The 23,790-nt window shown below is 42.5% G+C and overlaps 1 protein-coding gene across 2 annotated transcripts in view; it reads left to right on the top strand.

Moving 5' to 3' along the window:
- The window catches only part of LOC140727720 (actin, non-muscle 6.2-like), a 31,205-nt gene extending 8,967 nt beyond the window's left edge, over window positions 1-22,238 (top strand). Inside the window, exons 1-3 of one of the 2 annotated variants that reach the window (XM_073045417.1) lie at window positions 16,091-16,170; window positions 16,265-16,413; window positions 20,716-22,238. In XM_073045417.1, the coding sequence (XP_072901518.1) occupies window positions 16,288-16,413; window positions 20,716-21,720 (1,131 nt within the window). In that variant the 5' untranslated portion in view covers window positions 16,091-16,170; window positions 16,265-16,287 and the 3' untranslated portion in view covers window positions 21,721-22,238. Of the gene's footprint in view, window positions 1-16,090; window positions 16,171-16,264; window positions 16,414-20,715 lie in introns of those variants that run through there. The other variant, XM_073045425.1, reaches the window with a different exon arrangement.
- Window positions 22,239-23,790: the final 1,552 nt, after the last annotated feature.

Genomic DNA, 23,790 nt, shown 5'->3' with positions numbered 1-23,790 from the left:
GAACAGTTAGCATTTCAGGCCAAGACCCTTCATCAGGACTGGAAAGTAAGAGGGAAGATGCCTACCTCTCCCAAAACCTTCCTCCACTCACCTTAAATGGATATTCTCTGGTTTTGGCTATTGCTGCCCTGTTTTTTTTTAAAAAGGTGCTGGTTGTGCACTCTACCTATGCCACAAATTATTTTATATACCTTGTCAAGTTGCTTCTCATTCTCCATTGCTCCAAAGAGAAAACTCTTAACTCACTCAACCTTGCCACATAGACACATTTTCTAATCCAGGCAGTTTTCTGGTAAATCTCTTCTGCACCCTCTCTAAAGCTTCCATGTCCTCTCTACTATGAGGCAACCATAACTGTATTCTCCAAGTATGGTTTAGCCAAGATTTTATAGATCTTCTGGCTCTTGAACTCAGTCTCCTGACTAATTAAGGCCAGTCAACCTTAAGCCTTCTTAACTACCTTTTAAACTCGTATAGCAGCTTTGAGGGATTTATGGACTTGGACCCCAGGATCTCTTCGCCTCCCCCATCCCACACACTACTAAGAATCCTGCCATTTGCCTTCTACCCTGCCTTCATGTTCAATCTTTTAAAGCACATCACTTCATACTTTTCCAGATTGAAATCTTTCTGCAACTTCTCCCCTCAGTGCTGTTCCCTGTCTATATCCTATTGTAACCTGTAATCACCTTCCCCACTAACCACATCACCTCCAACCTCTATGCAGTCTTTGAACTCTCAGCTTCCTCATCCATTTATAAAAATCACAAAGAGGTGGTGTCCCAGGACAGGTGTAGAACACCACTAGTTACTGACCTCCAGGCAGAATAAGCTCTACCCAGCCAAGCTCCTATGGATCCATGCCTCATGCCTTTTTGGATGAGCTTACTATGAGGAACCTTGTCAAACATCTTACTAAAAGCCATTTACACCACATCCACCACTTTACCTTCATCAATTTGTTTTGTCAACTCTTTGATAAACTCAATCAAGCACATGAGGCAAAACCTGCCCCTCACAAAGTCAAGCTGACTATCCATAATAAGACTAAGGTTTTCCAAATGCTTACAAATCTTCCCCAAAAGATTACTCTCCAATACTTTGCCCACCACTGACTTAAGACTCAACAGTCTATAATTCCCAGGATTGTCTCTATTACCTTTCTTGATACTACATTCTCAGAATAACATTTGCCATCTTCCATTCCTGTGGTACCACTCCTGTGGCCAGGAAGAATGCAAAGATTGTTGCCAAACCTCAGCAGTTTCTTCCCCTATTCTGCCTCCCCTCTTACCCTTTCTCTTCTCCTCATTTGTCCATCACATTCTTTTGGCGCTTGTCTTTCCCTTTCTCCCACAGTCCACTACTTTCCAATTAGATTCCTTCTTCAACTCTTTACCTTTTCCACCTATCACCTCTCAGCTTCTCACCACCCCCACCCTTCACCCACCTACCCTCCCCCGTACCTGGCTTCACCTATCACCTTCCAGCTTGTACTCCTCCTCCTTCCCCACATTCTCATTTTGGCTTCTCCCCCCTTCCTTTCCAGTCCCGATGAAGGGTCTTGGCCTGAAACATCAACTCTTTATTCCTCTCCTAACTGCTGCCTGACCTGCATGCTGTGTTGTTACTCTGGATTTCCAGCAACTGCAGAATCTCTTCTATTCCAGATATGTGTTTCCCCTTTTATACCTGAGCATCCTATCATGTTCCTGTGTTTCACATACATATAGAATGCTTGGGGTTTTCCATAATCCTACTTGCCAAGGTCTTCTTGTATCTCCCGCTAGCTCTGATTTACACTCCTAAGATACTGTTTAATACCTTCATTTAGCCCTTTCCCAATTAAATACTTTCCCATACTGTCTACTATCTTCATCCATGGCTATGTTAAAGTTCAGGGACTTATATTCACTATCTCTAAAATGCTCCCCCCACTGAGAAGTCTACCATGGGACCAGGATCATTGCCTAATACTAGATCCGGTAGGGCCTCTCCTCCAGTTGGTCTGTCAGGAATCCTTCCTGGACACACCTAAAAAAAATTCTGTCCCATAAGACAATAAGACTTGGAGAGGAATTAGGCCATTCAGCCCATCGAGACTGCTCCATCATTCCATCCTGGCTGATCCCAGATCCTACTCAACCCCATACACCTACCTTCTTTTGATACCCTGATCAGGAAACTACCAAATTCTACTTTAAATATACCCATGGACTTGGCCTCCACCACAGTCTGTGGCAGAGCATTCAAAAGATTCACCATTCTCTTGTTAAAATAATTCCTCCTTACCTCCATACTATAAGGTCATTCCTCATTTTTGAGGCTGTGCCCTTTAGTTTTGGATACCCCCACCATAGGAAACATATTTTCCACATTCACCCTATCTAGTCCTTTCAACATTCAGTAGGTTTCAATGAGATCCCCCCCGCATTCTTCTAAATTCCAGTGAGTACAGGCCCAAAGCTGCCAAACACTCCTCCTAAATTAGTCCCGTCATTCTCGGAATTATCCATTATCCAAATCATGGACAAACAATGCGAAAAGTAGCAGTCCCGTATTGGCCCTTGAGGAACACCACTAGTCACTGGCTGCCAACCAAAAAAGGCCCCCTTTATTCCCATTTGCTGCTTCCTGCCTGTCAGCCAATCCTCCATCCATGCCAGCATCTTTCCTGTAATGCCAAGAGATTTTATCTTGTTAAGCAGCTTCATGTGTGGCACCTTATCAAATCCCTTCTGAAAACCCAAGTAAATGACATTCATTGCCTCTCCTTTGTCCACCCTGCTTGTTACTTACTCAAAGAACAGATTTGTCAGGCAAGATTTCCTTTTACAGAAACTATGCTGACTTTGACTTATTTTATCATAGTCTTCAAGTACCTGTGCCCCGAAACCTCAGCCTCAGTAATAGACTCCAACACTTTCCCAAACACTGAAGTTAGGCTAACTGGCTTATAATTTCCTTTCTTTTGTCTTCCTCCCTTCTTAAAGAGAGGAGTGACATTTACAATTTCCCAGTCTCCAGAGCCATGCCAGAATCAAGTGAAAGATCATGACCAATGCTTCCGTTATCTCTTCATCAACCTCTCTTAGGACTCTGGGATGGTCCAGGTGACTTATCCACCTTAAGACCTTTGAGCTTGCTTAGCACTTTTTCCTTTGTAATAGCAATGGTACTCACTCCTGCTCCCTGACATTCACAGACCTCTGGCACACTGCTAGTGTCTTCCACAGTGTCTTCCAAAGTTCATCTGCCATTTCTTTGACCCCATTACTACCTCACAAGCATCATTTTCCAGTGGCTCAATATCAACTCTCACCTCCCTTTTACTCTTTATATAACTGAAAAAACTTTTAGTATCCAGTTTTATATTGTTGGCTAGTTTGCCCTCATATTTCTTTTCCCTTCTAATAGCTTTCAAAGGTTCAAAGATCAAATTTAATGTCAGAGAAATATATACAATATACATCCTGAAATGTTTTTTCTTCCTAAACATCTGCGAAAACAGAGAAGTGCCCCAGTGAATAAATGACAGTTAAATGTAAGAACCCAAAAGTACCCCCCAGCTTCGCCCTCCCGCACGTAAGAGGCAGCAAGCAACAATCTCCCCTCCCCCTCCCCCCACCGGCAAAAATAAATGCGCATCTGTACTATCACTAAGCCCAAGCGTGTGCTAAGCAATTGCAAAAACACAGACTAAAGTTATCCCAAAGGCTTTGCATTTCATCTGAAATTCGACAACCCACAGGTTCTCTCTCTCCCTGGCAAGGAAGAGAGAGGTGTCCCCCATTTTCACAGCGAGCGGGAGACATAATAACAACATGCTGGTTTACAATCTTAAAAGTCCATTTCATTGCTTTTTTCAAGCTCTGTGTCCAAAGATCGCAAAGACTTCAGGTCTTCGGGCCCGCAGTGAAAGACTTTCTGGCCTCCCTGACGACACACGAGTCCCCTGCACTGACCCTCCATCCGCCCATCTCCAGAGACCCGAGGTCTTAGGCTTCTGAATACGATCGAGATTCTCAGGCCAAATAGCAGTAGTTGTGGAACCCTGAGAATGGGTCCCATTCCCACAAAGAACCGTTGCCTTTTGTTTAAAGATTTTCAATCATCCAACTTCCCATTCATTTTTGCTGCCTTATGTGCCCTTTTCTTGGCTTTTATGCAATCCTTAACTTCCATTGTCAGCCACAGTTGCCTACCCCTGCCATTTGAGGACTTCTTCTGTGGAACTATCTATCCTGTGTCTTGTGAACTATTCCTAGAAACTTCTGCTCTGTCGTCATCCTCGCCAGTATCCTCCTCCAATCCACCTGGGCACGCTCCTCTCTCATGCTTCTGTAATTCCTTTTATTCCATTGCAAAATTGATATGTGTGACTTATGCTTCTCCCTCTCAAATTGCAGTATGAATTCAATCATATTATGATGACTGCCTCTTGAGGGTTCCTTTACATTAAGCTCCCTAATAAGATCTGAGTTATTACACAGCACCCAATCTAAGATGGCCTTTCCCCGAGCAGGCTCAAGCACAAGCTGCTCTAAAAAGTCATCTTATAGATATTCAACAAATACCCTCCCTTGTGATCCGACACCAACCTGATTTTCCCAATTCCCTTGCATATTGAAATCTCCCATTACAAATGTGACATTACTCTTATTACATGCCTTTTCAAGCTCCCTTTGCAATCTCAACCCCACATCTTGGCTACTATTTGGAGGCCTATATATGATTCCCATAATGGCTTTTTACCCCTTGCAGTTTCTTAACTCCACCCACAAAGATTCAACTTTCTCTGACCCTATGTCATCTCTTTTTAAAGATGTAATTCCATCTCTTACCAACAGAGCCACACCACCTCTTATGCCTTCCTGTCTGTCCTTTTTATACAAAATATATCCTTTGATGTTAAGCTCCCAGCTACGACCTTCTTTTAGCCACGACTCAGTAATGCCCACAACATCATACCAACCAATCTGTAATTGCGGCATGAGTTCATCCACCCTATTTCAAATGCTACACACATTTAAATATAGCACATTCAGTCCTGCATTCTTCACCCTTTTGAATTTTGCCTCTGTGGTACAATTTAACTCTTTGCTCTGTAGCATTTGTACCCATCCATTGGCTTGTCCTTCCTTACATTCATATTACATCCATCATCTAATTGTAAACCAGCTGGCTCATCTTCAGATCTATCATACTACTTCTAATTCCCCTGCCATATTCATTTAAACCACTCTCAACAGCTCTAAGAAACCTGCCCGCAAGAATACTGGTCCCCCTTGCATTTAAGTGCAACCTGGCTATTTTGTACAGGTCACATCATCCCCAGAAGAGGACACAATTATCCAGAAATCTGAATTTCTCCCTGCTCCAATTCTTCAGCCACACATTTATCTGCCACCTCATTCTATTCCTATCGTCACTGAAGCATGGCACAGGCAGCAATCCCAAGATTACTACCCTTGAGGTCCTACTTCTCAGCTTCCTTCCTAATTCCCAGTATTCTGTTTTTAGTGCCTCCTCCCTTTTTCTACCTATGTCATTGGTACCAATATGTATCACAACTTATGGCTGCTTATCCTCCCTTTTCAGGATATCGTAGATGCATTCAGAAACATCGGGGACCTGGCATTGGGGAGGCAAACTACTATCCGTGTTTCTTTTTTGCACCCATAGAATCACCTATCTGTCTCCCTAACTATTGAGTCCCCATCTAAACCTTTTGCACTAAGGAGGTGTAAATCAATATCAGGGACTTTATAAGGTGCATTAAATCATGAGGGGCATAGATAGGGTTAATTCCCACAGTTTTTTTTTCCCAGGGAAAGGAAGTCAAAAACTAGAGGTACACACACAAATGCCGGAGGAATTCAGTAAGTCAGGCAGTATCTATAGAGGGGAATAAAGATTTGATGTGTTGGACTAAGATCCTTAATCTGGACTGGAAAGAAAGGGGACAGAAGCCAGAATAAGAAGGTGGGAAGAGGGGAAGGAATACAAGCTAGCAGGTAATAGGTGAGATCAGGTGAAGGGGAAGGTGGGAATGAAATAAGAAGCAGGAAGGGGATGGGTGGATAGGCCGAAGAAGAAGAAACCTGATAGAAGAGTACAGTGAACCATGGAAGAAAGGAAGAAGGAGGGAAACTACCAGCATAGTTAAAGGAGAAAGATTTAAAAAGGGCCTGAGGTGCAACTTATTCACACTGAGAGTGATGGGTATATGGAATGAGCAGCCAGAGTGTTAGGGATTATTCAGGAGTTACGGAATTATGTGAATATATCAAGTACAAATTCAAACTAGAACTAGTCTTTAGTTCTTAATCTAAATTGGAAGCAGTAATCAGTATGAAGTTAAAGGGACAATTTAGCAAACAAACAGTACTGTCTGCTGAGCACAGGCTGCAGGCCCAGAGCAGAGGGTTGGCTGCTAAGAAATATGGTTTACAAGGTGGTAACCATGAGAGGTTCTCATTTGCATCAGCGAAACCTTAGTCAAAAGGATTATGTTTATTGTATTGCATCAAACCAGACAGCTATGAACTAAGTTATTTTCACCATTGTAACCAAGTTCAAGGAAGTTTGCAGACCAGATCGTGCATTGCTAATCTATCAGTAGTTGATAAATCTCTGTACTCAGAGCATCAGCCCTTACAACACTTACCTCTGGTGTCTGGGTTCTCTGTCTGTAGAAGTTATAAGACCAGCTGTGTGAAGTAGGTTGCCGCAGCAACTGCATTGAACCTTTTGAGGTGTGTTATTAATTACAATTTGCTTCCACTGTAAATATGAAGTTCAAAGGAATTATCTGTCAGACTCAAAATATTGAAGTAAACAATGCCATTGTAGCTCATGAAAATGTATTGAATCACATACTGTTACGATTGTCCTCAAGAGTATAAAATCTTGATGCAATTTGACTTTGGGAGTCTTTACCAAGAGGGTTTCTAAGAGAATGCCTGCATGTGGTGATTCATATCCACCAGCTTCTTCAGTGACTTAATTATAGTCTCAAAGCAGAGGAAATAGTTAAGGCAAATACAATAACAACATTCAAAATACATTTATAGAGGTAAATTTAGCAGGTGCATAGTTAGGAAAGTTTTAAGGGGATAGAGGTCAAATGTGGGCAAATAGAACTAGCTTGAAATGGCATCTTGATTGGCAGAGACCAATTAGGCTGAAGGACCTGCGTCTGTGTCATGTTACTCTTTGACTCGAAAAGGTAATATCTTAAGTCATGGCAGATTCACATTCAGATTCAGATTTATTTATTTATCACATTTCTGTTATCAACCAACACAAGAAAGGATGTGCTGGGGAGACCCCACAAGGGTCACCATACGTTCTGGTACCAACATAGCAGGAACACAATGTTCAGGAGAACAACACAAATATCAACAACAGTAATATAAAAAAAGCAAAACAAAGACAACAGGGAAACAAGACCCTTTCCCACACATCTACACATACAGGCCTCCAAGCTCAGGACAGGCCATCTCCACCTCTATGACTCAAGTTCTTTAAATAAGAGAACACAACATCCTGCCTTTAACACCTGAAATGATCAAACCTCTCAAGATCTTGAAGTATTTTGACACGGTGGATGCAGAGAGCACATTTCCTCTTGTAAGTGAATCTAAAACCAAGTTTCATGTTTAAAAGAAAAGTCACCTAGCTAAGATAGAATTGTGACAATTTTTCTTCTCTCAGAGGCCATGAATTTTTTTAATTCTGTTCTTCAAAGTGAGGTGAGAGAAGATCCTTTGAATATTTTAATGCAGGGTAGTGAATTACAGATAAACAAGTGGATGAAAGGGTACTAGGGATATATAGAATGGTGGAGTTGAAATTGCATTAATAACCAACACACGCAAGGATGTGCTGGGGGAAGCCCGCAAGTGTCACTACACATTCCTGTGCCAAAGTAACATGCCCATACTTTGATAGGAATATGAAAGGTCTGGGGATCCCATGCAGAAATGAAGTGAAGTAAGTTATCCTTGCAAAATAATTTAGAGTAATTTCATGTCTTTACACTGTACTGCCTCATTGGGAGACCAGTCAGTAGGGATTGGTTATAAAATCTCTTCACTGACAATTAACACAGGTGCACCTCAAAGATACATGCTTAGCCGTTTGCTCTATTCTTTCTATATCATGGCTAAGCACTGCACAAATGCCACAGATTACACCACTGTTGTTGGTAAAATATCAAATTATGACAAGGAAGCAAACAGGAGTGAGATAGATTGGCTGGTTGAGTGGTGTCACAACAACAATCTCACCATCTGTGGACTTCAGGAAGAGGAAGTTTTAGAACACACACCAGTCCTCAGCAGTGGAAAAGGTGAGCAGCTTTAAATTCCTAAGCGTCAACAACTCTGAAAATCTGTCCTGGGCCAAACACATTGATGCAATCATGAAGAAGGCATGCCAGCAGCTCTACTTCGTTAAGAGTTTGAAGATCTTTGGTATGTCACTAAAGAGTCTTGGAAATTTCCATAAATTAACAATCTAAATCATTTTTCCAGTTGTATCACAGTCCGGTATGGAGTCTCCAACTCACAGAAATGCAAAAGGCTGCAGAGGTTTGTAAACTATTAACAGAGGAGTCTGTGGACCCCAGATTGGGAGCCCCTGCTCTAAAAGCTGTAACACCATGAAGAACCCTCACCAACAGAGACATGCCCTTTTCTTGTTACGACCAAGAAGGTATTGGAGCCTGAAGACTCACTCACTGTTCTAAGATCAGCTTCTTTCCCTCCACAATCAGATGTCTGAACAATTCATGAACACCACTTTCTTTTTTGCAACACACACAAAATGCTGGTGGAACGCAGCAGGCCAGGCAGCATCTATAGGAAGAAGCACTGTTGCCATTTCGGGCCGAGACCCTTCGTCTGCCCTGACAAAGGGTCTCAGCCGGAAACGTCGACAATGCTTCTTCCTATAGATGCTGCCTGGCCTGCTGCATTCCACCAGCATTTTGTGTGTGTTGTTTGAATTTCCAGCACCTGCAGATTTCCTCATGTCTACTTTCTTTTTTGCACTGTTTACTTATTTTGTAATTTATCGTAATTTTTATATCTTTGCACCATACTGCTGTTGCAAAATGACAAATTTCATATAAGACAGTGATTATAAACCTGATTCTGAACAAATACTGTGAAGAAGTTTTGGTTGATCTCCTGTTCAAGGAGAAAATGGCCCTCAAGCTACTGACATATAGAGGGTTTGTATTCATTTGTAGTTTCAGCTAACAGGGCTTAATGACCCTGTTCCAGGGCAGACTGAAAATAGCTTCCTGACAGGATAAACCTCTCACCTGAGTGTTTCCACCCTCTTCCAGTGATTGGCTCCTTGGTCTTCCTGCTCTTCGGAACTGAGGGTGATTTCTCCTTATAAGGGAAGAAATAGGTAGAGGTCAGGTTCCTGCTCAGGGAGGCACTCTCTGCAAAGCAAAGCCTTCCCTTCTTTGACCCATGTTCAGGCATGTCTTAAGAAGGTAAAAACAAAACTGGTGAAGGAACAGGGGGTGGGGGGCACATCAAGACACATCCTGACGCAAGATTTTGATAAACAAGAGAAAATCTGCAGATGCTGGAAATCTGAGCAACACACACAAAATGCTGAATAAACTCAGCAGGCCAGGCAGCATCTATGGAAAAAAGTACAGTCGACGTTTTGGCTGAAACCCTTCAGCAGGACCCTGAAGCCCTGAAGAGTTTTGGCCCGAAATGTCAAATGTACTTTTTTCCATAGATGCTGCCTGGCCTGCTGAGTTTCTCCAGCATTTTGTGTGTGTTGCAAGATCTTGATAGATCATGCAAGATGAGTCCTGATGGAGAGTGTTGACCCAAAATGTTGACTATGCCTCCACTGTTGCTGCTCAACCTCCTGAGTTCTTCCATCAGTTTTTTTTGGTGCCAGACTCCAGCAGATGCTTATCTAAGAGGTATTGACTTCCAGGAGTACCTGGTAACACAGGTAACATACCCCTACTCAAGGATTTAGAAACAGTTTCCATACCTCCATGATCCAATTTCTGAATGGTCCATGAACTCACGAACACTACCTCAACATTCTTTTTTTGCATTATTTATTTTTGTAATTTATAGATTTTTATGTTTTACACTATCTGCTACTGCAGAACAATTAACTTCACATCATGTTAATTGGAGTCAGGAGACAGGTAGTCCTAGGAGTCAGGAGACAGGTAGTTGGGTGACTGTCAGGAGAGGGAAGGGGAATAGACAGGAAGAGCAGAGCACCCCTGTGGCCGTTCCCCAACAATAAGTATACCGTTTTGGATACTGTTGGTGGGGACGACCTACCAGGGACAAATTGCAGTGGTTGCGTCTCTGGAACTGTGATGCACCATCAATAACTCTTGGGGACGTGAGTCGAGATAGGCTTTTATTAGCTGGAAGAAAGCACCGTCAGCAGCAAGAGACCACCACACAACATCCTGGAGACTGAGGGAGGAGCAGTGCCTCCAATCGCCTTTATACAGAGGTCTGTGGGAGGACAGGACCTCCAGGATAGCAATCTCAAGATTGCTACCAGTGCCACATGCAGGTGGGTTTAGAAATAGTAAGATAGTGCAGATCAACACGTGGCTGAAGACATGGTGCAGGAGGGAGGGCTTCAGATTTATAGATAATTGGGCAGTTTTCCAGGGAAGGTGGGACCTGTTCCGGTGGGACGGTTTACATCTGAACTGGAGGGGGACAAATATTCTTGCAGGTAGGTTTGCTAGAGAGGCTCCAGTGGATTTAAACTAGATATGGGGGGGAGGGAGGGGAACCAGAGTGTAGGAACAGATGTATGGGAGAAGGAAGAAAAAGAAGACAGTAAAGTTCTTTGTACTGTTAGAGATAAACAGAGAGAAAGAGGTGGAGAATTTCTTAAATGCATTTATTTTAATGCTAGGAGCATTGTAAGAAAGGTGGATGAATTTAGAGTATGGATTGATACCTGGAAATATGATGTTGTAGCTATTAGTGAAACATGGTTGCAGGAGGGGTGTGATTGGCAACTAAATATTCCTGGATTTCGTGCTTCAGGTGTGATAGAATCAGAGGGACAAGAGGGGGAGGTGTTGTGTTGCTTGTCAGAGAAAATATTACAGCGGTGCTCTGGCAGGATAGATTAGAGGGCTATTTGGGTGGAATTGAGGAATGGGAAAGGTGTAGTAACACTTACATGGGTGTATTATAGACCACCTAATGGGGAGCGAGAATTGGAGAAGCAAATTTGCAAGGAGATAGCAGATATATGTAGTAAGCACAGGGCTGTGATTGTGGGAGATTTTAATTTTCCACACATAGACTGAGAAGCCCATACTGTAAAAGGGATGGATGGTTTGGAGTTTGTAAAATGTGTGCAGGATAGTTTTTGCAGCAAAACATAGAGGTACCAACTAAAGAAGGGGCAGTGTTGGATCTTCTGTTAGGGAATGAAATAGGTCAGGTGACAGAGGTATGTGTTGGGGAGCACTTCAGATCCAGTGATCACAATGCCATTAGTTTCAATATAGTTATAGAGAAGGATAGGACTGGACCCAGGGTTGAGATTTTTGATTGGAGAAAGGCTAACTTTGAGGAAATGCGAAAGGATTTAGAAGGAGTGGATTGGGACAATTTGTTTTATGGGAAGGATGTAATAGAGAAATGGCGGTCATTTAAAGGTGAAATTTTGAGGGTACAGGATCTTTATGTTCCTGTTAGGTATATTGGAAACTTGGTTAGGAAAAAGAGAGATATTTACAATAACTATAGGCAGCATGGAGTAAATGAGGTGCTCGAGGAATATAAAGGATGTAAGAAGAATCTTAAGAAAGAAATTAGAAAATCAAAAAAAAAGATAAGAGGTTGCTTTGGCAAGTAAGGTGAAAATAAATCCGAAGGGTTTCTACAGTTATATTAATAGCAAAAGGATAGCGAGTGATAAAATTGGTCCCTTAGAGAATCAGAGTGGACAGCTATATGTGGAGCTGAAAGAGAAGGGGGAGATTTTGAACAATTTCTTTTCTTCGGTATTCACTAAGGAGAAGGATATTGGATTGTGTAAGGTAAGGGAAACAAGTAGCGAAGTTATGGAAACTATGACGATTAAAGAGGAGGAAGTACTGGCACTTTTAAGGAATATAAAAGTGGATAAATCTCCAGGTCCTGACAGGATATTCCTAGGACCTTGAGGGAGGTTAGTGTAGAAATAACAGGGGTTCTGACAGAAATATTTCAAATGTCATTAGAAACAGGGATGGTGCTGGAGGATTGGCGTATTGCTCATGTAGTTCCATTGTTTAAAAAGGGTTCTAAAAGTAAACCAAGCAATTATAGGCCCGTCAGTTTGACGTCAGTGGTGGGTAAATTAATGGAAAATATTCTTAGAGATGGTATATATAATTATCTGGATAGACAGGGTCTGATTAGGAACAGTCAACATGGATTTGTGCATGGATGGTCATGTTTGACAAATCTGATTGAAGTTTTTGAAGAGGTTACGAGGAAAGTTGACGAGGTTAAAGCAGTGGATGTTGTCTATATGGTCTTCAGTAAGGCCTTTGACAAGGTTCCACACGGAAGGTTAGTTAGGAAAGTTCAATCGTTAGGTATTAATATTGAAGCAGTAAAATGGATTTAACAGTGGCTGGATGGGAGATGCCAGAGAGTAGTGGTGGATAACCATTTGTCAGGTTGGAGGCCGGTGACTAGTGGTGTGCCTCAGGGATCTGTACTGGGTCCAATGTTGTTTGTCATATACATTAATGATCTGGATGATGGGGTGGTAAATTGGATTAGTAAGTATGCAGATGATACTAAGGTAGGTGGCGTTGTGGATAAGATAGATAGATACTTTATTCATCCCCATGGGGAAATTCAACATTTTTTCCAATGTCCCATACACTTATTGTAGCAAAACTAATTACATACAATACTTAACTCAGTAAAAATATGATATGCATCTAAAATCACCCTCTCAAAAAGCATTAATAATAGCTTTTAAAAAGTTCTTAAGTAGTTTACTTAAATACATTGAGTCCTAACCCCGGCACTTTAACATATCTTACTCCTGGCGGTTGAATTGTAAAGCCGAATGGCATTGGGGAGTATTGATCTCTTCATCCTGTCTGAGGAGCATTGCATCGATAGCAACCTGTCGCTGAAACTGCTTCTCTGTCTCTGGATGGTGCTATGTAGAGGATGTTCAGGGTTTTCCATAATTGACCGTAGCCTACTCAGCGCCCTTCACTCTGCTACCGATGTTATACTCTCCAGTACTTTGCCCACGACAGAGCCCGCCTTCCTTACCAGCTTATTAAGACGTGAGGCGTCCCTCTTCTTAATGCTGCCTCCCCAACACGCCACCACAAAGAAGAGGGCGCTCTCCACAACTGAACTATAGAACATCTTCAGCATCTCACTACAAACATTGAATGACGCCAACCTTCTAAGGAAGTACAGTTGACTCTGTGCCTTCCTGCACAAGGCATCTGTGTTGGCAGTCCAGTCTAGCTTCTCGTCTAACTGTACTCCCAGATACTTGTAGGTCTTAACCTGCTCCACACATTCTCCATTAATGATCACTGGCTCCATATGAGGCCTAGATCTCCTAAAGTCCACCACCATCTCCTTGGTCTTGGTGATATTGAGACGCCAATGAAGTAATGAAGTAAGTTTTCAAAATTTGCAGAGAGATTTAGGCCAGTTAGAAGAGTGGGCTGAGCGATGGCAGATGGAGTTTAATGCTGATAAGTGTGAGGTGCTACATTTTGGTAGGAATAATCTAAATAGGACATACATGGTAAATGGTAGGGCATTGAAGAATGCAGTAGAACAGAGTGATCTAGGAATAATGGTGCATAGTTCCCTGAAGGTGGAATCTCATGTGGATAGGGTGGTGAAGAACGCTTTTGGTATGTTGGCCTTTATAAATCAGAGCATTGAGTATAGGAGTTGGGATGTAATGTTAAAATTGTACAAGGCATTGGTAAGGCCGAATTTGGAGTATTGTGTGCAGTTCTGGTCACCGAATTATAGGAAAGATGTCAACAAAATAGAGAGAGTACAGAGAAGATTTACTAGAATGTTACCTGGGTTTCAGCACCTAAGTTACAGGGAAAGGTTGAACAAGTTAGGTCCTTATTCTTTGGAGCGTAGAAGGTTGAGGGGGGACTTGATAGAGGTATTTAAAATTATGAGGGGGATAGAGTTAGTTGACATGGATAGCCATTTTCCATTGAGAGTAGGGGAGATTCAAATAAGAGGACATGAGTTGAGAGTTAGGGGGCAAAAGTTTAAGGGTAACATGAGGGGGAATTTCTTTACTCAGAGAGTGGTAGCTGTGTGGAATGAACTTCCAGTAGAAGTGGTAGAGGCAGGTTTGGTATTGTCATTTAAAGTAAAATTGAATAGGTATATGGACAGGAAAGGAATGGAGGGTTATGGGTTGAATGCAGGCCAGTGGGACTAGGTGAGAGTAAGCGTTCGGCACGGACTAGAAGGACCGAGATGGCCTGTTTCCATGCTGTAATTGTTATATGGTTACATCATGTTAGTGATAATAAAGCCAATGCTGATTCTGCTATGGAGGGAAGAAAGAAGGAGCAGTAGGGACAGAAGGGTTGGAGTTGTGAAAGAGGCAGCTGCAAGAGAGAAGGATGTTGTGTGGCAGGGGAAGAACAGTTGACCAGCTGTAAGTGACTCCATTCCCTTGTCATGCTTATAATTTGAAGGCCTCCTCCTGCAACAATTGTACAAGGTGGCTCAACTCCTGATTAACCAGGGACCATCCAGCCAAGCCCCAGCTGAGGACACCCATATCCCAGGAAAAAGATGGGCTGGGGTATAAATATGATACATAAAATCACGTCGGGCCACACTGTACTGTGAGAGGAATCTGAGTTTGCTTCGTCCCTTTAACGCTTAAAGGTGTGGCTCAGCAGCCTCTGCAGGTTAATTACCAAATAAGGCAAAGTCTGCAGTCTGCGAGCCGGCAGAATGCGCAAAGTTTAACCCTTGGCGTGCTGGCCGCTCTTACTCAAGGTGTGTCCGCAGTATTGATGTGTGTGTTGTTTGGATTTCCAGCATCTGCAGATTTTCTCGATTGTATCGATGCTCCGTGTCTAAGTCATCATCCCAGAGAGGCTGGGTGAACAGGGATTTCCAGGACATCTCGGACCAGAGCCGGGACATTCCTCTCCCATATTATTATCATTTTGACAAGGTTGGGTGATGGGGGGGGGGGGGGGGGAGAGGAGGGTTCTGGCTTTTTGTCTCAGGACTAATTCTACCACCCCTGAGCTACTGACATTAATCGCTGTCCGATTAAAGCACGGTATTCTTTTTATATTTTCAAATCGTCCCTTGGTTTTGCAGCTCCCATTCCTGGGATATCTTAGAAACATTTAAAGGTGTGGCGAACAATTAGGAATTCAACGGGTCCTTCATCGCGTGTGTGTGTGGGGGGGGGGGGGGGTGAACAGTCGACGTTTTGTGTCTAAACCCTGTATCAGGCAGGACTGAGCCACACCAGAATGGAAGTAGACCAGACTGCATCTGTAGTCTCTTGTCCCTACAGCCCTCCCAGATCTCTGCGCTGTTTTAAATTCTAATCATGGACTTTAATCACTTCCGATGCCTCTAATAAGTCCGGCCCCAGACTTGCCAATTCTTTCTTCACGACCTCCCTATCTCTCCTTTTAAAGTATTTCTTCACTCCCCCCCCCCCCCCCCCCACGTGCGATGCGATTTTGGTTACTAATCTCTCCCTTTCTCTGCATCAGGAAGGGGTAATTTTACAGGTGCTGGGTATTGCGAGATGAATCAGGTATTGCCCTGAGCACAATGCGAAATGATTATGAACAGCCGAATAGGTAAAGCTCGAGCAATGATTTGCTCAATGATCAATGCATGTTGAGAAACATCAAAAGTGGGTAAGCTCTACCCGCCTGATTGTGAATATTAACGAAATACATAAATGAATGAGTATTTCCGCTATGATTAGATTTAGTCCCATGGAAACCGAGCTGTGGCTCTGCCCCCGGGATCTCATTGGCTGGCTGTGACGTGACTGTCTGTCGGTGAGTCTCCATAAAGAGAGGGGAACTGTGCGATGAGTTCTATTTTGTCGCAATAGCTTTGTTCTCTTGACTTGGTTGGTCCTGATGCATTGTTTGGTTTAGTTTGGTGGATTGAGGTGCTGTGCTTTGTGTTCTTGACTCACTATTTTTTTCCCTTTTATCTTTCAGTCATTCCCTCCGCGCTTTAAACCATGGCTGATGATGAGATTGCTGCGCTAGTTGTGGACAATGGATCTGGTATGTGCAAGGCCGGATTTGCGGGAGATGATGCCCCCAGAGCTGTGTTTCCCTCCATTGTGGGGCGGCCTCGACACCAGGTGAGTTATTCACTGAAAAGCCTCAACTCCTGCAACGTAGGAGATTTGCGGGAGATGTCCTGGCTCAGGGCTTGACCCCTCATCATGAGAGTTGATTGTAGACTTTTTGTGATGATTTACTTGTAGTGGAAGAGATTGGAGAGTAACTAAGTGTTGGAACCTTATTGGGAGAGGGTGGTTCAGTGTGATGTGTGAGTGCGGTGCCGGTGGGTGAATGGCCCCAACCCAATTATGGCGCTTTATTTGGGCGGTAGTCACAAACTGGATCATGGACTCCATGGGAACATTTTTTGTTAATGTGTTGGATGGTATTGTTGACTCTTTATAATGGAATCTCCTAGAGTCTTAAAGACAAGAGATTCTGTTGATGGAAATTTTGCCAGCAATACACAAAATACAGTAGGAACTTAACATGTATGGAGAGGAATGAACAGTCGACGTTTTGGGTCGAGACTCTTAATCAGGACTGAAAGGAAAGGGGGATTTCGGCTTGTGCTCTCTTCCACCTGACTAGTTGAGTTCCTCCAGCATTTTGTGTGTTGCTCTAATCTAGGCCCTTTTTTTTTGCTGGTTCTTATACCCCGACTTTGAGGGCAAGTACTGGGTAGGTCTGGAATATATTAACCCTTCCTTGCCCTTGCCCAGTGATGGCGTTGAAAGGAATAGAACAATTGAAGGGGAGGCTCTCTAACGTAACGTCGGATCTAAATGGTTCTTTTGTGTAGCAACAGAATTATGGGACTAACAAAGGGCTGTATTTGCATGTGAATAAATAACGAAGGAAGTGAACAACGTCGTTTTTTCCAAGGGTATAAAGTACAAAACTGGAAAGGTTATGTTTCTGTAATTACAAGGCATTGGTGAGGCAGCAATTGAAACACTAAGCAGTAATTTCCTTGTTTAAGGAGGCTATATGCATTTAGAAATTAAGGTTATAATTAAGGCTATTTGCAATGTGAAAATAGTTGGATACCTTTAGAAATGTATTTTTTAGGAGTTTTGTAAAATGACAGGATACATAAAACTCAAGGATCTGAGGCATCTTAACGAAATCGATGTGGACATACTACTGGAAGAATCTAGAATTTGTGGGTTGCACATAAAAGATGTGAGATAGGATTTCAGGCTGGTTAATTATTAGAACTCTTGGGTGTGGTGGAAGGAGAGATTCTGAATATGTTTAAGACAAAAGTAGGTAAATGATAAAGCAATGGGATAAGTTGCTTGCTATGCATTTGAGTTGCCATTGGATCAGCTTTTCCTGGTTTTTGTGTATGCTAACATTTTATCTGGTTCACTAAATATCCCTTTATAAAGGCCTTCCCATCTCAATTTGTGTGACTTTTGTCCTGGAATGGAAAAATAAGAATCCTGCCATTTCAGCACATACAAAATCTAAAAATTGTTGGAATTTATTTTGCAACTTGGGCTGTATCAGTGGAGAGAAATGGTTAATGTTTTAGCTCTGGATTTTTCAGAACTAGGAAATAATGAGATGTTAAGATGCAAATGAAAGGAGGAAAGGAGAGAACAATGGGAGGTCTGTCTGTTGGGTACAAAGCAGGAAAGGCAGTGGTAAAAAGACCAGAAACAATAGGTGTCTTGTGTAAATAAGAACAGTGAATCTATCTAAAATTGAATGTGAGACCAGAAGGCTGTAGAGTAATAAAGCATTAAATGATGGCTGTGCCTGTGACATCCACATCCTGTGAATGTTACTTTTTCGAAAAAGCCATAGATTCTTTTGCCAGTGCAGTGAATGAAAATCTAATTAGTCATTGTGAACAATGTAACATCTGTAATGTACAGCACAGTGTGTGATGCTAGTTTGATTATTTTAATCTTCAAATTCCTTCAAAGTTTGGAATTTTCTATCAGGGCTGACTTGCCAATCTTGTCTAAAAATTGACATCCTGCTTAATAAGTAACAATACATGGCGACAGGAAATTGTACAGCAGTTCACTACGTTAGTGATAGTGAGTTTATAAACTACGATATGATATACAATAGATACTTTGATTTGTGTGCAATATCATATTCAAGGTGACCCTGACCAGTAGTAAAAGTGGAAGGTGGAGTGGTGGAGAGTCAACTCATCAAACTAATTTCAGTACAAAGTTCCCTCCTTATCTTGCCCCATCATAAACTAATCTTAAGACTTTTGTTTCACCAATTATGGAATTGACTGCAGTGGCTGCCTCACAGTTCTAGTGACTTAATCCTGACTCACTGTGCTGTCTGTACAAGTTGCATGTTGAAGGTCATTATTTACACAATGGGCTGAAGAGCCTGTTTCTGTGTTGTCTATACAAGACCATAAGATATAGGAGCAGAATTAGGCCATCTGGCCCATCAGGTATGCTTCACCATTTCCTCTCAGCCCCAATCTCCTGCTTTCTTCCCATATCCTTTATGTGGGACTATCAGATTGATCCATTAAAAAAAATACTTCTATTAGAGATGTTCAATCAGCATCCTCTACTGTCAACCAGCCAATGAATGCCAGCTTTGATGGCAATTTTCCATTGATGGAGTAGAATTTTTCAGGCTCTGGAGAAACACTGTCCTGTCAGGCTTCCCTCAGTGCCTTGGAAGTGGCAACACGGGTAGTGTGGTGAAGGTGTTTGGTATACTTATCTTCATTGGTCAGGGCTCTGTATACAAGAGTTGGAATGTCATATTTACAATGGTACCAGAGACTGGTGAGATGGGATTGCAAGTGGTAAATCTGCAGCAACAAGTAATCCGATTTGAGGTGGTGGGGTGGGGGAACTGTCAGAATTTCGGGTCAAAATCCTGCATTAGGATTGGAAGGTGAGAGGGGAGATGTCCAGTATAAAGAGAAAGGGATTGCTGAGACAAGAGTATGAAGTAATTGGTGGACTAGGGTGGAGTGAAAGATGAGTGCTTGTGACAAACAGGCTCTACCATCAAAGATGTTGGGTGAAATCACACTTTAAATATTGTGCAACTTTGATTTATTAGAAGAATGTCATTAAGGATGGGGCAGGGATTGGAGAGCTTGAGTTGTAAGGAAAAATGGGATGGGACTGATTTTGCTGAAATACAAGGGCTGAGGGGTAATTTTATGGGGGTATAAAATGATGAAAGACATGAATGGTCAGTTTTTACCCCAGAATAGGGTAGTTTGAAAATTGGAGGTCATAGGTTTAAAGTGAGAAGAGAGATACAAATGGGACCTTATGGGGAAATTTCACAGAGCATAGTGTGTACTTAGAATGGGCTTCCAGGTAGTTGGATAAGTGTGGATAGAGGATTAGTGGGATATTGGCCACACATCCCACTAAATTGGAACTAGCTCGGATAGACGTCTTTGTCAGCATGGACAAGTTAGAACAAAGGGCCTATTTCCATCCTTTATAACTCTGGTTACTTAACTAACACGAAATTGACACTCAGATATAATAGTGAAGATTTTTAGCCTCTACCCTTCAGAATGTGTTCTAGACCTCTGTGATTTTTGTGTAAATTTTCTAACTTTCTGATAACAAAGTTCTGACCCTTTCCTATTTAACCTGTGTAGGCTGTTTTGTACATCCTAATTAACATGGAAGAATTGCCTCTGAGGAAAGTGGTTTGAGATTACTGATTGCACAGACTGTACTTGCCTGTCTCCCCAGACCCCATGCCCAGCATTTACTGACAGAGCAGTGCAAATATAGTAAAGTTGCCCCTTCTTCCTCTGTCACCCTTCACAGCAAGTGCAGTCTAGATTAAGATTTGTCTTGTGCCACAACTTCAGCTCTGCACAAAGGTTAGCAGATACTTGTATATGACAATGAAAAGCTGGTATTGTGGCCTGACAAACAGATTTGCCCCTTACTATAAGTCTCAATCATCAAATGCCTGTTATGCTGCTGGCTTTTAGAGGCAGCAATATTATTCACAATGGAGATCTTGTAAACACATGGTAGTAGATGAGGCGTGGGTTCAAGAGCAAAAAGGACTACTTGTGGTGCAGTATTATCCTGTGTAATAGTCAAGGCTTTTGGAAGGCCAATGAATTCCAAAACATTGCCTCAGTGACAATCCCCTGAAAGACAAATCAACAAATGGGATCCACTCCTATTTCCTTGTGAGTAGTTGATATGTCTCAAGTGTTGCATTACTACATTCCAGATAGCCCTCTTTTTAAAAGATGCCTTGTTGCAAAGATTACAAGAGCTTCTCTTTGTATTGCTTAGCAAGAGAACTGTCTCCTCTGCTGTATTAATTCTGCAGTTGCTCAAAAGGTCTTGGCTGAATTTTAAATCATCATTTGTCCCATTTTTCCATTCTAGGGTGTGATGGTGGGAATGGGTCAGAAAGACAGCTATGTTGGTGATGAAGCCCAGAGCAAGAGAGGCATCCTGACTCTGAAATACCCAATTGAGCACGGCATTGTGACCAACTGGGATGACATGGAGAAGATTTGGCACCATACCTTCTACAACGAGCTGCGAGTGGCCCCAGAGGAACACCCTGTCCTCCTCACAGAGGCTCCCCTCAATCCCAAAGCCAACCGTGAGAAGATGACCCAGATCATGTTCGAGACCTTCAACACTCCAGCCATGTACGTTGCCATCCAAGCTGTGCTGTCCCTGTACGCCTCTGGCCGTACCACTGGCATTGTGCTAGATTCTGGGGATGGTGTGAGTCACACTGTGCCAATCTATGAAGGCTATGCCTTGCCACATGCCATCCTGCGTCTGGACCTGGCTGGCCGGGATCTCACTGACTACATGATGAAGATCCTGACCGAGCGTGGGTACTCCTTCACAACCACAGCTGAGAGGGAGATTGTCCGTGACATCAAAGAGAAGCTTGCTTATGTGGCCCTAGATTTTGAATCTGAGATGCAGACAGCCAGCTCATCCTCGTCCTTGGAGAAAAGCTATGAGCTTCCTGATGGCCAGGTCATCACCATTGGCAATGAGCGTTTCAGATGCCCAGAAACCCTCTTCCAACCCTCCTTCATTGGGATGGAATCTACTGGAATCCATGAGACCTGTTATAACAGCATCATGAAATGTGATGTGGACATCAGGAAGGATCTGTACGCCAACACAGTCCTGTCTGGTGGAACCACCATGTTCCCAGGAATCGCTGACCGGATGCAGAAGGAAATCACAGCCTTGGCTCCAAGCACCATGAAGATTAAGATCATTGCTCCACCAGAGAGGAAGTACTCAGTATGGATTGGAGGATCCATCCTGGCTTCCCTCTCTACCTTCCAGCAGATGTGGATCAGTAAGCAGGAGTATGATGAGTCTGGTCCCTCCATTGTCCATCGCAAGTGCTTCTAATTCATTGGAGATTGGAACTGATTTAACCTTGATTAGATTGAGATGGAATTGTTGCCTTTTCATTCTCATTTCTCCAAATATTGCCTGCCCAGTTAACTTGAATTTTGTTAGGCCTTTGGGGTTATGATGTAAATTTTAGTGACAACTGTCGATCTGATTCAAGAATGGTTGGGTTCCTCACAATCCTACAATATTAGGATACCTGGGAGAAACAATAATGATTTCCAGCTACTAGATAGATAGGCCTCTTACAGTACATAAATGTGAGTGAATTTGAAGGACAGAAGTCCCTGTGGTTTGCCCTCCTACATCTGGTATCAAATTGTGAATTAGGAAAGTGACTTTTCATTTTTGCTTTGACAGTTGTCTTGAGCAGAATGAGACAATACACAATTGCCCTGGGGGTTTGGGTTTCTGGGGAATGAGAATCATCTCATGAAAGTTTTCATCTCTGCTGGAAATGGTTGCAAAATATTTGTTATTGCAAAAACATTTAATAAAAATGCATTTGAACAACATGTCTAATTACTGCTACTGTATCTAACCACCTTTTCCATAAATACTTCAAGTAATTGCACTGAACCTTTCTCAATATTTCTCTCACTGCAGGAAAGTTGTGAAGTGGCACCTCAGACTAGGCGTTTGCTCCAAGATAATGGTTTTTTAAAAACACAGCTTCTCAAAAACAAGAGCATACACAGATTAAAATTATTTTGGTATATGACCTCCCATCCTCCCTACCTCTAGTCCTAGATTCCTCCACAAGAGAAAGTACCTTGTCCTTGTACCCCATCAAGGCACCTCATCTTGGTTTAATCAAGCAGTACTTTAGTCAAAGCCCCTCTGAATGTGATGTGCAATCAATCAAAGGCTTGACATTACAAGTTGTCTGCAAATTAATAGGCAGCTGTGGCCTGGTTAAACCTGCCTTGGTAGAGATGGGAGGGCAGAACCATCAAAACACTTATTTGCAATTAGTCAAATTAATCCTTGGTTCTCTGGCTGTTAGCTATATTTACCTGAAGATGCAGTAAATTTGATTTATAGATATTAAGATGTGTAACTAGAAATGTCTAGAGCAGATGGTTATGATTTTTGCAGAAAATGAACTATGATCAGGTGTTCATAAGGCCACTGGGTTCTAGGCCCACCAAGATTCCGATCTCGGCTTGTCCTGCTTGGCCCATAATCCTCTAACACATTTCTGTCCATGGACCTGTCCAAGTATGTTTTAAATGCACTCCTTCCAGCTTAATGGCATCTTTCCTATAGCAGAGTAATGAAAGCTGAACATAATATTCCAAAATCTGGTGTCACCAGTGTCTAGTACAACTGTAATGTAACATCTCAACTTCTTGCATTAAAATACAAGCAGCTAGGGACACTAGTCACACTATACTCAACCTTTTGATCCCTGATTTTATCTAAGGTCTTCTGTCTCCACAACCTCTCTACTGTTTTGGCACTCTGGTTCCCATCCCCTGCAACTCTAATTTAAGCCCCACTGTGCAGCACTAGCAAACCTTTCCGCTAGGACAGGGGTGTCAAACTCATTTTAGGTCACGGGCCGGATTGAGCAAAATGCAGCTTCATGCGGGCCGGATCAGTCGGACGCGTGCGAACGGAGCTTTCGTTGCCTCTGTTTTTTCAGCCTGCTCTCATGTGTCTCAGTCTCTGCTATAACTACAAAGTGTTTCACTTTACAAATTCCGTTTCTTATTAAGAAGACTGCTGAATAAACACTAAAAACCCTGAAAACCTGGTACCTGAATAAACTCAGCATTAGCCATATCATACGCCATAGGCGCTTCGATTACTGGGGCCAGCTTTAATAGTAATTAGATATTATCTCGCGGGCCAAAGATAATTCCACCGCGGGCCTTGAGTTTGACATATATACGCTAGGATATTAGTCCCCTTCTAGTTCAGGTGCAAACCTTTTCTGTACAGGTCCCGCCTTCCCTGGAAGAGAGCCCAATGACCTAAAAATCTTATGCCCCCTGTCCTACACCAACTCTTTAGCCATGTGTTAAACTGTATAATCTTCATTTTTCTGGCCTCACTAGCATG

Source organism: Hemitrygon akajei, chromosome 1, assembly GCF_048418815.1.
Source record: "Hemitrygon akajei chromosome 1, sHemAka1.3, whole genome shotgun sequence".
Lineage (NCBI taxonomy): Eukaryota > Metazoa > Chordata > Chondrichthyes > Myliobatiformes > Dasyatidae > Hemitrygon > Hemitrygon akajei.
Note: the sequence above shows the minus strand (reverse complement) of the source record. Positions and strands in the feature narration are given on the sequence as shown.